Consider the following 16,035-nt stretch of genomic DNA (forward strand, 5'->3'; position numbering starts at 1 on the left):
ACACACACGCATACATACACACACCCACACATGCATACACACATAGCCTGCCTCACAATATCCTGCACCATATTTCATACTCCTTAAAAAGCCTAACAGTTTCTCTCCTCCCTAAATTCCTCAGTTATCTTGGTTTCTCAGTTGCCTGTAGACAGTTCTCCTTCACCTTTGTTGTCTGGCCTAACTCTTACTCACATTGCTAAATAGTAGCACAATGTCATAATCTTTACTGGTCCTACACTCACACATTACCAGGTAGTAGATTCTAACACATCTCACACAGTTTCAGAGTGTAATAATTAGTCATGAATAATGAATCTATCAGACTCTGAGACTCTGAAGATCCCAACTCACCCCATTGACCCTACACCCTAGGGCAGGGGTGTCAAACTCATTTTAGCTCAGGGGCCACATGGAGGAAAATCTATTCCCAAGTGGGCCAGACCGGTAAAATCATGGTATATATAACTTAAAAACAACAACTTCAGATAGTTTTCTTTGTTTTAATACGATCAACATAAAACATAAAGCTGGAGCCTGAGGACAGTGTGTCCAAAATAGTACAAGCACAACATCACTATTAATCATAAAACACCTCAAGTTTATTTGAAAATTCTAAAGAAAAAGAACACACAAACACACAATGCCTCAGTGATTAACAGAACTGTTTACAGATCACAGAACTATATCAGGGTGTCATTTCTCAGGCAGAAATGTAGATAAAAATAATGAAATCCTGTTCCCCAAACAAGTGCAAGAACCACAGAGTCAAGAATAGGATAAATATACAAATAAAAGAAAATCAATTAAAAACAATAGCACATCAACATAAAAACATATAAACATAAAGCTGCAGCCTGAGGACAGTGTGTCCAAAAGCACAACATCACTATTAATCATAAAACACCTCAAGTTATTTGAAAGTTTTGAGGACAAAGAACACACAAACACACAATGCCTCAGTGATTCACAGAAGTATATCACAGATCACAGAACTATATCAGGTTGTCTCATGCAGCACTTTAAGTGGGGTTGCATAGTTTATTTGACTCCTGATACCTGGCATCTTTTAGCTTTCATCAGCGCATCAATGTCAGGCGTCACATCCTGAGTGGCAGCCAACTTCAGGATGTGATTCAAGTGCTTGTGCGTGAGCCTTGAGCGCAGCTTTGTTTTATTTATGCTCATTACAGAGAAAACTTACTCACAAAGATATGTGGTTCCAAACATGCACAACAGTTTTGCAGCGAGGGCTGTCAAGTTGGGGTAACCTGGCAAGAGATTCTGATAAAATGTGTCCAAGCCAGCTGCGGCAAATTCCATTTGTATAACAAACAATCTGGTTAAACTTCCACCTAGCCTATCATAGGGCAAGGTGTAGATGTTGGCATATTGCTTACACCTGTCAAATCCTCTCAAAGCAAGGAGGAGATGTTGACATACTCTATTGCTTACACCTGTCAAATAAAATATTACAAAAATACATTAAAAAAACTAATCCTCTCAGATCTCCACAAGTGTATATGGCATAGGGTCTAAAGGTCGATTTGGGATTCGTTAGACTTTTTCTTCCCCCAGGTAAGCAACACACCACAAATGGAGAACACTAGATACGGAGTCCCCTATTTCAACAGAGGGCAACACATACTCTCACTGATCCAGCCCACTGCCCCTCACAGTAAAACGTCCAGCTCTCTGGCTATTCAGAAGATGGAGAAACCACTGGCATGTGGGGAGGAAGTGTCAATCACCATCCAGTACGCAATCGTAGGGGAGACCGTCCCAAAGGGCTCCGTGGATGTCATCTACCTGGTGAGTAGAACCAGGAACAAGTTGTTACATCCTGATAACCCACACTGCATCCAAAATGGCACCCTATTCCCTAGTGCACTACTTTTGACCTGGGTTATTTCAGACCTAGTCCCAGCCTCTCACCTTCAAAGGAAGGATGTCCCTATACAACACCAATACTCCTCATCATCTCCTTCTTGCTGACTTGATGGGATAACTGTTTTTCCCTCATGCAGGCCTTATCCAGAGGGGCAATAGTTCAGCATGGACATATGAAGGTTACCGTGCAGCAGGGGAGTCCTGGTGAGGGAGTTTCATGAAGTAATTATGAACGTACTGGAAGGTGCTTGATGACAATGATAGTGTGACATGCTCTTGCTTTGCAGTAACTGAGGGTGAAGTCAACTTGAAGTTGGCAGTGGTTCCAGAGATGGCGCCAGTGATACAGGTCCTGGTGTACAGTATGCTACCCAGTGAGACTGTCATCGCCCACAGCATGAACTTCCCCACTGAGAAATGCTTCAGGCACAAGGTGTGTGTGTATGTGTGCATGCGTCTCTGAGTTAGTCATATCCTCAGTGACTGCACATCACAAACATATTGTGATCATTTTATGGAAGGTATAAAAAGTGTCAGGTATTTCCATGCACATAGATATCATACCTTGTGTAAAGGTGTATAATGTACACTTGTGTATTTAATGTGTGCCAGGTGTCGGTGGAGTTCTCACCCTCAAAAGCGGTCCCAGGGGAGGAGAACACCCTGCAGCTTTCGGCCCAGCCCGGCTCCCTCTGTGGCCTCAGCGCTGTAGACAAGAGTGTTCACATCATGGAGCCAGGGAAGAGGCTGGATGTTGACAAGGTAACAGAGCTTGCTGTAGTGAATATCAACAGTCATCAAATCAAATCAAATCAAATTTTATTGGTCACATGCGCCGAATACAACAGGTGCAGACATCACAGTGAAATGCTTACTTACAGCCCTTAACCAACAGTGCATTAATTTTTTACAAAAAAAGTAAAAATAAAACAACAACAAAAAAAGTGTTGAGAAAAAAAAGAGCAGAAGTAAAATAAAATAACAGTAGGGAGGCTATATATACAGGGGGGTACTGTTGCAGAGTCAATGTGCGGGGGCACCGGCTAGTTGAGGTAGTTGGGGTAATATGTACATGTGGGTAGAGTTAAAGTGACTATGCATAAATAATTAACAGAGTAGCAGCAGCGTAAAAAAGGATGGGGTGGGGGGGCAGTGCAAATAGTCCGGGTAGCCATGATTAGCTGTTCAGGAGTCTTATGGCTTGGGGGTAGAAGCTGTTGAGAAGTCGTTTGGACCTAGACTTGGCACTCCGGTACTGCTTGCCGTGCGGTAGCAGAGAGAACAGTCTATGAGTTGGAACAGCGCCGGAAGAAGATGGCTGCCGTTTTACAGCCCTCTAACTAATTGTACTATTATGTGTGTTTTTCCGCGTTATTTGTAATTTATTTTGTACATAATGTTTCTGCCATCGTCTCTTATAACCAAAGAGAGCTTCTGGATATCAGGACAGCGATTACTCACCTCGCATTGGACGAAGACTTTTTCTTCAACGAGGCGTTCGCAAAGGATATTCTACAGACACCCAACAAGGCCCAGATCCCCGTCATTCGGCGTGAGGAAGAGACGGAGATATCGTGGGACGCAGATCCGGGTGCCTTGTAAGGATCCGACGACGGCGAGTAAACTGCCTCTCCCATCAATCCTATTAGCCAACGTTCAATCTTTTGAGAATAAAATTGACGATTTAAGATTACGGTTATCCTACCAACGGGACATTAAAAACTGTAATATCTTATGTTTCACGGAGTCGTGGCTGAACGACAACAATGACAACATTCAGCTAGCAGGCTATACTCTACATCGGCAGGACAGAACGTCTGACTCTGGTAAGACAAGGGGCGGCGGTCTGTGTATATTTGTAAACAACAGCTGGTGCACAAAATCAAATACTAAGGAAGTCTCGAGGTTTTGCTCGCCTGAGGTAGAGTATCTTATGATAAGCTGTAGACCACACTATTTACCAAGAGAGTTTTCATCTATATTTTTCATAGCTGTCTATTTACCACCACAAACCAATGCTGGCATTAAGATTGCACTGAATGAGTTGTACAAGGCCATTAATCAACAGGAAAACGCTCATCCAGATGCAGCGCTCCTAGTAGCCGGGGACTTTAATGCAGGGAAACTTAAATCCGTTCTACCTAATTTCTACCAGCATGTTAAATGTGCAACCAGAGGGGGAAAAAACTCTAGACCACCTTTACTCCACACACAGAGACGCATACAAAGCTCTCCCTCGCCCTCCATTTGGCAAATCTGACCATAACTCTATCCTCCTGATTCCTGCTTATAAGCAAAAACTGAAGCAGGAAGCACCAGTGATTCGGTTAATAAAAAAGTGGTCAGATGACGCAGATGCTAAGCTACAGGACTGTTTTGCTAGCACAGACTGGAACATGTTCCGGGATTCTTCAGACAGCATTGAGGAGTACACCACATCAGTCACTGGCTTCATCAATAAGTGCATCGATGATGTCGTCCCCACAGTGACCGTACGTACATACCCCAACCAGAAGCCATGGATTACAGGAAACATCCGCACTGAGCTAAAGGGTAGAGCTGCCGCTTTCAAGGAACGGGACTCTAACCCGGACGCTTATAAGAAATCCCGCTATGACCTCCGACGAACCATCAAACAGGCAAAGAGTCAATACAGGTCTAAGATTGAATCATACTACACTGGCTCTGACGCTCGTCGGATGTGGCAGGGCTTGAAAACTATTACAGACTACAAAGGGAAGCACAGCCGCGAGCTGCCCAGTGACACAAGCCTACCAGACGAGCTAAACCACTTCTATGCTCGCCGAGGCAAGCAACACTGAAGCATGCATGAGAGCACCAGCTGTTCCGGACGACTATGTGATCACGCTCTCCGTAGCCGATGTGAGTAAGACTTTTAAGCAGGTCAACATTCACAAGGCCGCAGGGCCAGACGGATTACCAGGACGTGTACTCCGAGCATGTGCTGACCAACTGGCAAGTGTCTTCACTGACATTTTCAACATGTCCCTGACTGAGTCTGTAATACCAACATGTTTCAAGCAGACCACCATAGTCCCCGTGCCCAAGAACTCTAAGATAACCTGCCTAAATGACTACCGACCCGTAGCACTGATGTCTGGAGCCATGAAGTGCTTTGAAAGAAAGACTGGTCATGGCTCACATCAACAGCATAATCCCAGAAACCCTAGACCCACTCCAATTTGCATACCGCCCCAACAGATCCACAGATGATGCAATCTCTATCGCACTCCACACTGCCCTTTCCCACCTGGACAAGAGGAACACCTACGTGAGAATGCTATTCATTGACTACAGCTCAGCATTCAACACCATAGTGCCCTCTAAGCTCATCACTAAGCTAAGGATCCTGGGACTAAACACCTCCCTCTGCAACTGGATCCTGGACTTCCTGACGGGCCGGCCCCAGGTGGTAAGGGTAGGTAACAACACATCTGCCACACTGATCCTCAACACGGGGGCCCCTCAGGGGTGCGTGCTCAGTCCCCTCCTGTACTCTCTGTTCACCCATGACTGCATGGCCAGGCACGACTCCAACACCATCATTAAGTTTGCCGACGACACAACAGTGGTAGGCCTGATCACCGACAACGATGAGACAGCCTATAGGGAGGAGGTCAGAGATCTGGCCGTGTGGTGCCAGGACAACAACCTCTCCCTCAACGTGACCAAGACAAAGGAGATGATTGTGGACTACAGGAAAAAAAAGAGGACTGAGCACGCCCCCATTCTCATCGACGGGGCTGTAGTGGAACAGGTTGAGAGCTTCAAGTTCCTTGGTGTCCACATCACCAACGAACTATCATGGTCCAAACACACCAAGACAGTCGTGAAGAGGGCACGACAAAGCCTATTCCCCCTCAGGAGACTAAAAAGATTTGGCATGGGTCCTCAGATCCTCAAAAAATTCTACAGCTGCACCATCGAGAGCATCCTGACTGGTTGCATCACCGCCTGGTATGGCAACTGCTTGGCCTCTGACCGCAAGGCACTACAGAGGGTAGTGCGTACGGCCCAGTACATCACTGGGGCAAAGCTCCCTGCCATCCAGGACCTCTATACCAGGCGGTGTCAGAGGAAGGCCCTCAAAATTGTCAAAGACTCCAGCCACCCTAGTCATATACTGTTCTCTCTGCTACCGCACGGCAAGCGGTACCGGAGTGCCAAGTCTAGGTCCAAAAGACTTCTCAACAGCTTCTACCCCCAAGCCATAAGACTCCTGAACAGCTAATCATGGCTACCCGGACTATTTGCACTGCCCCCCACCCCATCCTTTTTACGCTGCTGCTACTCTGTTAAGTATTTATGCATAGTCACTTTAACTCTACCCACATGTACATATTACCTCAACTACCTCAACTAGCCGGTGCCCCCGCACATTGACTATGCAACGGTACCCCCCTGTATATATAGCCTCCCTACTGTCACTTTATTTTACTGTATATATAGCCTCCCTACTGTCATTTTATTTTACTTCTGCTCTTTTTTTCTCAACACTTTTTTGTTGTTGTTTTATTCTTACTTTTTTTGTTTAAAATAAATGCACTGTTGGTTAAGGGCTGTAAGTAAGCATTTCACTGTAATGTCTGCACCTGTTGTATTCGGCGCATGTGACCAATAAAATTTGATTTGATTTGATTTGACTAGGGTGGCTGGAGTCTTTGACAATTTTGAGGGCCTTCCTCTGACACCGCCTGGTATAGAGGTCCTGGATGGCAGGAAGCTTGGCCCCAGTGATGTACTGGGCCGTACGCACCACCCTCTGTAGTGCCTTGCGGTCGGAGGCCAAGCAGTTTCCATACCAGGCGGTGATGTAACCAGTCAGGATGCTCTCGATGGTGCAGCTGTAGAATTTTTTGAGGATCTGAGGACCGATGCCAAATCTTTTCAGTCTCCTGAGGGGGAATAGGCTTTGTCGTGCCCTCTTCACAACTGTCTTGGTGTGTTTGGACCATGATAGTTTGTTGGTGATGTGGACACCAAGGAACTTGAAGCTCTCAACCTGTTCCACTACAGCCCCGTCGATGAGAATGAGGGCGTGCTCAGTCCTCTTTTTTTCCTGTAGTCCACAATCATCTCCTTTGTCTTGGTCACGATGAGGGAGAGGTTGTTGTCCTGGCACCACACGGCCAGGTCTCTGACCTCCTCCCTATAGGCTGTCTCATCGTTGTCGGTGATCAGGCCTACCACTGTTGTGTCGTCGGCAAACTTAATGATGGTGTTGGAGTCGTGCCTGGCCATGCAGTCATGGGTGAACAGAGAGTACAGGAGGGGGACTGAGCACGCACCCCTGAGGGGCCCCCGTGTTGAGGATCAGTGTGGCAGATGTGTTGTTACCTACCCTTACCACCTGGGGGCGGACCGTCAGGAAGTCCAGGATCCAGTTGCAGAGGGAGGTGTTTAGTCCCAGGATCCTTAGCTTAGTGATGAGCTTAGAGGGCACTATGGTGTTGAATGCTGAGCTGTAGTCAATGAATAGCATTCTCACGTAGGTGTTCCTCTTGTCCAGGTGGGAAAGGGCAGTGTGGAGTGCAATAGAGATTGCATCATCTGTGGATCTGTTGGGGCGGTATGCAAATTGGAGTGGGTCTAGGGTTTCTGGGATAATGCTGTTGATGTGAGCCATGACCAGCCTTTCAAAGCACTTCATGGCTACAGACGTCAGTGCTACGGGTCGGTAGTCATTTAGGCAGGTTATCTTAGAGTCCTTGGGCACGGGGACTATGGTGGTCTGCTTGAAACATGTTGGTATTACAGACTCAGTCAGGGACATGTTGAAAATGTCAGTGAAGACACTTGCCAGTTGGTCAGCACATGCTCGGAGTACACGTCCTGGTAATCCGTCTGGCCCTGCGGCCTTGTGAATGTTGACCTGCTTAAAAGTCTTACTCACATCGGCTACGGAGAGCGTGATCACATAGTCATCCGGAACAGCTGGTGCTCTCATGCATGCTTCAGTGTTGCTTGCCTCGAAGCGAGCATAGAAGTGGTTTAGCTCGTCTGGTAGGCTTGTGTCACTGGGCAGCTCACGGCTGTGCTTCCCTTTGTAGTCTGTAATAGTTTTCAAGCCCTGCCACATCCGACAGAGCGTCAGAGCCAGTGTAGTACGATTCAATCTTAGTCCTGTATTGACTCTTTGCCTGTTTGATGGTTCGTCGGAGGGCATAGCGGGATTTCTTATAAGCGTCCGGGTTAGAGTCCCGTTCCTTGAAAGCGGCAGCTCTACCCTTTAGCTCAGTGCGGATGTTTCCTGTAATCCATGGCTTCTGGTTGGGGTATGTACGTACGGTCACTGTGGGGACGACATCATCGATGCACTTATTGATGAAGCCAGTGACTGATGTGGTGTACTCCTCAATGCTGTCTGAAGAATCCCGGAACATGTTCCAGTCTGTGCTAGCAAAACAGTCCTGTAGCTTAGCATCTGCGTCATCTGACCAATTTTTTATTAACCTAGTCACTGGTGCTTCCTGCTTTAGTTGTTGCTTATAAGCAGGAATCAGGAGGATAGAGTTATGGTCAGATTTGCCAAATGGAGGGCGAGGGAGAGCTTTGTATGCGTCTCTGTGTGTGGAGTAAAGGTGGTCTAGAGTTTTTTTTCCTCTGGTTGCACATTTAACATGCTGGTAGAAATTAGGTAGAACGGATTTAAGTTTCCCTGCATTAAAGTCCCCGGCCACTAGGAGCGCTGCATCTGGATGAGCGTTTTCCTGTTGATTTATGGCCTTGTACAACTCATTCAGTGCAATCTTAATGCCAGCATTGGTTTGTGGTGGTAAATAGACAGCTATGAAAAATATAGATGAAAACTCTCTTGGTAAATAGTGTGGTCTACAGCTTATCATAAGATACTCTACCTCAGGCGAGCAAAACCTTAGTATTTGATTTTGTGCACCAGCTGTTGTTTACAAATATACACAGACCGCCACCCCTTGTCTTACCGGAGTCAGCCGTTCTATCCTGCCGATGTAGCGTATAGCCCGCTAGCTGTATGTTATCCATGTCGTCGTTCAGCCACGACTCGGTGAAACATAAGATATTACAGTTTTTAATGTCCCGTTGGTAGGATAACCGTAATCTTAAATCATTTTCAAATGATTGAATGTTGGCTAATAGGATTGATGGAAGAGGCAGTTTACTCGCTCGCCGTCGGATCCTTACAAGGCACCCCGATCTACGTCCACGATATCTCCGTCTCTTCCTCACGCGAATGACGGGGATTTGGGCCTTGTCGGGTGTCTGTATGATATCCTTCGCGGCCGCCTCGTTGAAGAAAAAATCTTCGTCCAATACGAGGTGAGTAATCGCTGTCCTGATATCCAGAAGCTCTTTTTGGTTATAAGAGACAATGGCAGAAACATTATGTACAAAATAAATTACAAATAACGCGGAAAAACACACATAATAGTACAATTGGTTAGAGGGCTGTAAAACGGCAGCCATCTTCTCCGGCGCTGTTGTCACCACCATATAAACAATACAATACAACCAGCTTCAGAGGAATAAGAAGTGACAATAGCAGACTTGGAGTGGGTCTGTTCACAGTGGGCCATTTGGTGTGCTTTCATCAAAGGCAATGGCACGCATTCTCTGCATTGAGATCCACTTTTAATTGACTCTCAGTAACTGGAAAGCACCTCCCTATTGGAACTTAATTAGTTAATAGTCTGGGTTGTGTTTATTTGTGCAATTTTAACCCTCAAACTACTAACATACAGTGCCTTCGGAAAGTATTCAGACCCCTTGACTCTTTCCACATTTTGTTACGTTACAGCCTTACTCTAAAACTGATTAAATAAATACAAATCCTCAGCAATCTACACGCAATACCCCATAATGACAAAACGTAAACAGGTTTTTAGAATTTTTTTCAAATGTATTAAAAAAACAACAGAAATGCCTTATTTACATAAGTATTCAGACCCTTTGCTATGAGACTTGAAATTGAACTCAGGTGCATCCATTGATCATCCTTGAGATGTCTCTACAACTTAATTGGACATGATTTGGAAAGGCACACACCTGTCTATATAAGGTCCCACAGTTGACAGTGCATGTCAAAGCAAAAACCAAGCCATGAGGTCGAAATAATTGTCCGTAGAGCTCAGAGACAGGATTGTGTTGAGACACAGATCTGGGGAAGAGTACCCAAAAATGTCTGCAGCATTGAAGGTCCTCAAGAACACAGTGACCTCCATCAGTCTTAAATGGAAGAAGTTTGGAACCACCAAAACTGACGATTCCAAGATGGCGAATTAGTGCAGTTGTGTTTTTATCGTCTGTCTGTAAATAGCCTGTAAATACCCTATTTTCGTACATTTTTCGTACATATTTCCCTATCAGACTTTTCATCCTTCTACAAGATATACTTTCCTGCAACCCGCCTCACTCAATGTGGAACGGATTCTATTATTGACTTACCTTTATCTAGAATCTAGAATCTCCAGTTGAAACTAGCTAGCCAGCTAACTAGCTACTTGCTTTTTTGCTATTAGCCACAGCTAGCGGTGTTTTCACCCAGAACATTGGATTTTTTTCCGTGGGATTAATTTTAATCACTGGACATTGATCACCGGATATTCGGCCAGTCTGCACAGGCGTTATCGACCCAGAACATATCAGTTTTTCCGCGGAATCACTGATTCACTGGAACTTTAACTCCCGGATTCATCGCTTCCAGCTGGCTACAACAAAACGGACGCTGTGGTCTGGCTAATCAACCTGAGCTAGGCCCATCTCCCGGCTATCTACCTCTCTATCAACCGGACGGGACCACATAGTATTGACACGGAGCCCCGCCGATCCTACACGACTGGTCTGCCGACGAAATCGTCTGATGTGGTTACGACGTAACCACGAAGATTCCATCCATCTGCTAGCCCTGGCCCGTTAGCACACGCTTACTCACTAAACTGAACTAGCTACTGGACTAGCTACTTGCTATTAGCCACAGCTAGCAGTGTTTCACCCAGAACATTAGATTTTTTTTCCCGCGGGATTAATTTTAATCACTGGACTTTGATCACCGGATATTCGGCCAGTCAGCACTGCGCGTTATCGACCCAGAACATATCAGTTTTTCCGCCGGAATCACTGGACCTTTAACTCCGGATTCTTCGCTACCAGCTGGCTACAACAAAACGGACGTAGGACACGCTAGCCGTGGCCTCTTACTCACTAGCACTTCACCACCGGACCTTATGATAACCCAGCTATACAGCTGATATCTGCTGGACTGTTCCTTTTTACGGTACTACATCCTGTTTATGTTTAGCCTCAGCCCAAACATGGTTAGTTTATTGTTGTTTCGGTTATTTCTAATTGTACTATATCACTGTAGACCCCCAGCCTAGCTAAACCTGCCTTAGTTAGCTCCTTTGTCCCTCCACCCATACACTCAGAGACCGAATCAATTGATGCCTCTAGAGATACTATCTCTTTCAGTGTTACCCAACGCTTAGGTTTACCTCCACTTTACTCATATCCTTCCATATCCTTGTCTGTACATAATGCCCTGAATCTTTTCTATAACACCCGGAAATCTGCCCCCCTTTATTCTATGTACCCAACGCACTAGAAGACCAGTTCTTAAAGCCTTTAGCCGTATCCTTATTCTAGTCCTCCTCTGTTCCTCTGGTGATGTAGAGGCTAACCCAGGCCCTGTAGCCCCCAGTATCACTCCTACTCCCCAGGAGCTATCATTTGTTGACTTCTGTAATCGCAAAAGTCTTGGTTTCTTGCACATAAATATCAGAAGTCTACTTCCTAAGTTTGAGTTATTCACTGCGATAGCACACTCTGCCAACCCTGATGTTCTAGCAGTGTCTGAATCCTGGCTCAGGAAGGCCACCAAAAATTCTGAAATTTCCATCCCCAACTATAACATTTTCCGTCTAGATAGAACTGCCAAAGGGGGTGGAGTTGCAATCTACTGTAGAGATAGCCTGCAGAGCTCTATCATACTATCCAGGTCTGTACCCAAACAGTTTGAGCTTCTACTTCTAAAAATCCACCTTTCCAGAAATAAGTCTCTCACTGTTGCCGCTTGCTACAGACCCCCTCAGCCCCCAGCTGTGCCCTGGACACCATATGTGAATTGATTGCCCCCATTTATCCTCTGAGTTTGTACTGCTTGGTGACCTAAATTGGGATATGCTTAATACCCCAGCCATCCTACAATCCAAGCTAGATGCCCTCAACCTCACGCAAATTATCAACGAACCTACCAGGTACAACCCTAAATCCTTAAACATGGGTACCCTCATAGATATCATCCTGACTAACATACCCTCTAAATACACCTCAGCTGTCTTCAACCAGGATCTCAGCGATCACTGCCTTATTGCCTGCGTCCGTAACGGGTCCGCGGTCAAACAACCACCCCTCATCACTGTCAAACGCTTCCTAAAACACTTTAGCGAGGAGGCCTTCCTAATTGACCTGGCCCAGGTATCCTGGATGGATATAGATCTCATTCCGTCAGTAGAGGATGCCTGGTTGTTCCTTAAAAGTAATTTCCTCTCAATCTTAAATAAACATGCCCCATTCAAAAATACAGAACTAAGAACCGATATAGCCCCTGGTTCTCCTCAGACTTGACTGCCCTTGACCAGCACAAAAACATCCTGTGGCGTACAGCATTAGCATCAAATAGCCCCCGCGATATGCAACTTTTCAGGGAAGTTAGGAACCAATATACACAAGCAGTCAGGAAAGCAAAGGCTAACTTTTTCAAACAGAAATTTGCATCCTGTAGCACTAACTCCAAAAAGTTTTGGGACACTGTAAAGTCCATGGAGAATAAGAGCACTTCCTCCCAGCTGCCCACTGCACTGAGGCTAGGAAACACTATCACCACCGATAAATCTACAATAATCGAGAATTTCAACAAGCATTTTGCTACAGCTGGCCATGCTTTCCATCTGGCTACCACCAACCCGGCCACCAACTCTGCACCCTCTGCTGCAACTTGCCCTTGCCCCCCCCGCTTCTCCTTCACACAAATTCAGACAGCTGATGTTTTGAAAGCGCTGCAAAATCTGGACCCCTACAAATCAGCTGGGCTAGACAATCTGGACCCTTTCTTCCTAAAACTAGCCGCCGAAATTGTCGCAACCCCTATTACTAGTCTGTTCAACCTCTCTTTCATAACGTCTGAGATCCCCAGAGATTGGAAAGCTGCCGCGGTCATCCCCCTCTTCAAAGGGGGTGACACTCTAGATCCAAACTGCTACAGAACTATATCCATCCTGCCCTGCCTTTCGAAAGTATTCGAAAGCCAAGTTAATAAACAGATCATCGACCATTTCGAATACCACCGTACCTTCTCCGCTATGCAATCCGGTTTCCGAGCTGGTCACGGGTGCACTTCAGCCACGCTCAAGGTCCTAAACGATATTATAACCGCGATTGATAATAGACAGTACTGTGCAGCCGTCTTCATCGACCTGGCCAAGGCTTTCGACTCTGTCAACCACCGCATTCTTATTGGCAGACTAAATAGCCTTGGTTTCTCAAATGACTGCCTCGCCTGGTTCACCAACTACTTCTCAGATAGAGTTCAGTGTGTCAAATCGGAGGGCCTGTTGTCTGGACCTATGGCAGTCTCTATGGGGGTGCCACAGGGTTCAATTCTTGGGCCGACACTTTTCTCCGTGTATATCAATGATGTCGCTCTTGCTGCTGGTGACTCTCAGATCCACCTCTACGCAGACGACACCATTTTGTATACATCTGGCCCTTCATTGGACACTGTGTTAACAAACCTCCAAACGAGCTTCAATGCCATACAACAATCCTTCAGTAGCCTTCAACTGCTCTTAAACACTAGTAAAACTAAATGCATGCTTTTCAATCGAACGCTGCTAGCACCCGCCCACCCGACTAGAATCACCACTCTCGACGGGTCTGACCTAGAGTATGTGGACAACTACAAATATCTAGGTGTCTGGTTAGACTGTAAACTCAACTTCCAGACTCACATAAAGAATCTCCAATCCAAAGTTAAATCTAGAATCGGCTTCCTATTTCGCAACAAAGCCTCCTTCACTCATGCTGCCAAACATGCCCTCGTAAAACTGACTATCCTACCGATCCTTGACTTCGGCGATGTCATTTATAAAATAGCCTCCAACACTCTACTCAGCAAATTGGATGTAGTCTATCACAGTGCCATCCGTTTTGTCTCCAAAGCCCCATACACTACCCACCACTGTGACCTGTACGCTCTTGTTGGCTGGTCCTCACTACATGTTCGTCGTCAAACCCACTGGCTCCAGGCCATCTATAAATCACTGCTAGGCAAATCCCCGCCTTATCTTAGCTCATTGGTCACCATAGCAGCACCCACCCGTAGTCTGCGCTCCAGCAGGTATATCTCACTGGTCATTCCCAAAGCCAACACCTCCTTTGGCCGCCATTCCTTCCAGTTCTCTGCTGCCAATGACTGGAACGAATTGCAAAAATCTCTGAAGCTGGAGACTCTTATCTCCCTCAATAACTTTAAGCATCAGTTGTCAGAGCACCTTACCGATCACTGCACCTGTACACAGCCCATCTGAAATTAGCCCACCCAACTACCTCATCCCTATATTGTTATTTAATTTGCTCTTTTGCACCCCAGTATCTCTATTTGCACATAATCTCTTGCACATCTAGCATTCCAGTGTTAATACTATTGTAATTATTCTGCACTATAGCCTATTTATTGCCTTACCTCCATAACTTGCTACATTTGCACACACTGTATATATATTTTTCTGTTGTATTTCTGACTTTATGTTTTTTTTTTTTTTACCCCATATGTAACTCTGTGTTGTTTTTGTTGCACTACTTTGCTTTGTCTTGGCCAGGTCGCAGTTGTAAATGAGAACCTGTTCTCAACTGGCTTACCTGGTTAAATAAAGGTGAAATAAAAAAATAAAAATAAAAAATCTGAGAGCGCTTGAGAGGATCTGCAGAGAAGAATGGGAGAAACTCCCCAAATACAGGTGTGCCAAGCTTGTAGCGTCATACCCAAGAAGACTCGAGGCTGTAATCGCTGACAAAGGTGCTTCAACAAAGTACTGAGTAAAGGGTCTGAATAATTATGTAAATGTAATATTTCCTTTTTTTATTTTATTTTATACACTACCGGTCAAACGTTTTGGAACACCTGCTCATTCAAGGGGTGACTACCTCATGAAGCTGGTTGAGAGAATGCCAAGAGTGTGCAAAGCTGTCATCAAGTCAAAGGGTGGCTATTTGAAAAATCTCAAATCTCAAATATATTTTGATTTGTTTAACACTTTTTTGGTTACTACATGATTCCATATGTGTTATTTCATAGTTTTGATGTCTTCACTATTATTCTACAATGTAGAAAATAGTAAAAAGAAAGAAAAACCCTTGAATGAATAGGTGTTCTAAAACTTTTGACCGGTAGTGTATATTAGCAAACATTTCTAAAAACCTGTTTTTGCTTTGTCATTATGGGGTATTGTGTGTAGATTGAATAGGGCTGTAACCTAAAGAAATGTGGAAAAAGTCAAGGGGTCTGAATACTCTCCGAAAGCACTGTATTTTACTTACATGGATTACCAACTGGGGACATTTTGACCCCAAGAAGAAACTATTGGGAAAAACAACAATCATAGCAAAATATCAACTTAATTCCTATCAAAACATCATTAGACATTTCAATAATGTTATGTATACATTTTTTATAAATGTAATATTCTGTCAAACGAAAATATATATTTTTCCTGCTTTTTCCAACGTATAATCCACATAAGTACTAAAAAGACAATTTACCATAATTTGATTACAGCATTATTTCGATTTTAGAATTTTGAAGTAAATACTAATTTAGTCATATTTATGTGATAAAAACGATATAAACATAGCCGAGCACATAAGGTGCTTCATTTCTGTCTATCTTGTCAAAATCACTGCTACGGGTCCCCCCTCCACCCTCTGAGGATATGTATAACTTAATATTATATCTCCAGAGAAACTTTTCTGAGATTACACACCTATACAGCTCTCTGTGTAGATTCAGAGTGTACCTAAATTCAGTATTGCAGTTCTATCCAGTATTTAGACCATTGGCAGACTTTTTATACTAGTGGCAGATTTTTATATGCA

The 16,035-nt window shown here is 44.8% G+C and overlaps 1 protein-coding gene across 5 annotated transcripts in view; it reads left to right on the plus strand.

The window, feature by feature from the left end:
• Window positions 1-16,035, plus strand: part of LOC121567565 (alpha-2-macroglobulin) — a 45,233-nt gene that overhangs the window by 9,804 nt on the left and 19,394 nt on the right. For all 5 annotated transcript variants that reach the window (XR_006001121.2, XR_006001119.2, XR_006001120.2 and 2 more), the window contains exons 12-15: window positions 1,579-1,812; window positions 2,028-2,094; window positions 2,178-2,323; window positions 2,503-2,652. Coding sequence is in view for 1 of the 5 variants with exons in the window: in XM_041877732.2 (XP_041733666.1) it covers window positions 1,579-1,812; window positions 2,028-2,094; window positions 2,178-2,323; window positions 2,503-2,652 (597 nt within the window). In the remaining 4 variants the exon portion in view is untranslated. The remainder of the gene's footprint in view (window positions 1-1,578; window positions 1,813-2,027; window positions 2,095-2,177; window positions 2,324-2,502; window positions 2,653-16,035) is intronic.

This window comes from Coregonus clupeaformis, chromosome 6 (genome assembly GCF_020615455.1).
Source record: "Coregonus clupeaformis isolate EN_2021a chromosome 6, ASM2061545v1, whole genome shotgun sequence".
NCBI lineage: Eukaryota > Metazoa > Chordata > Actinopteri > Salmoniformes > Salmonidae > Coregonus > Coregonus clupeaformis.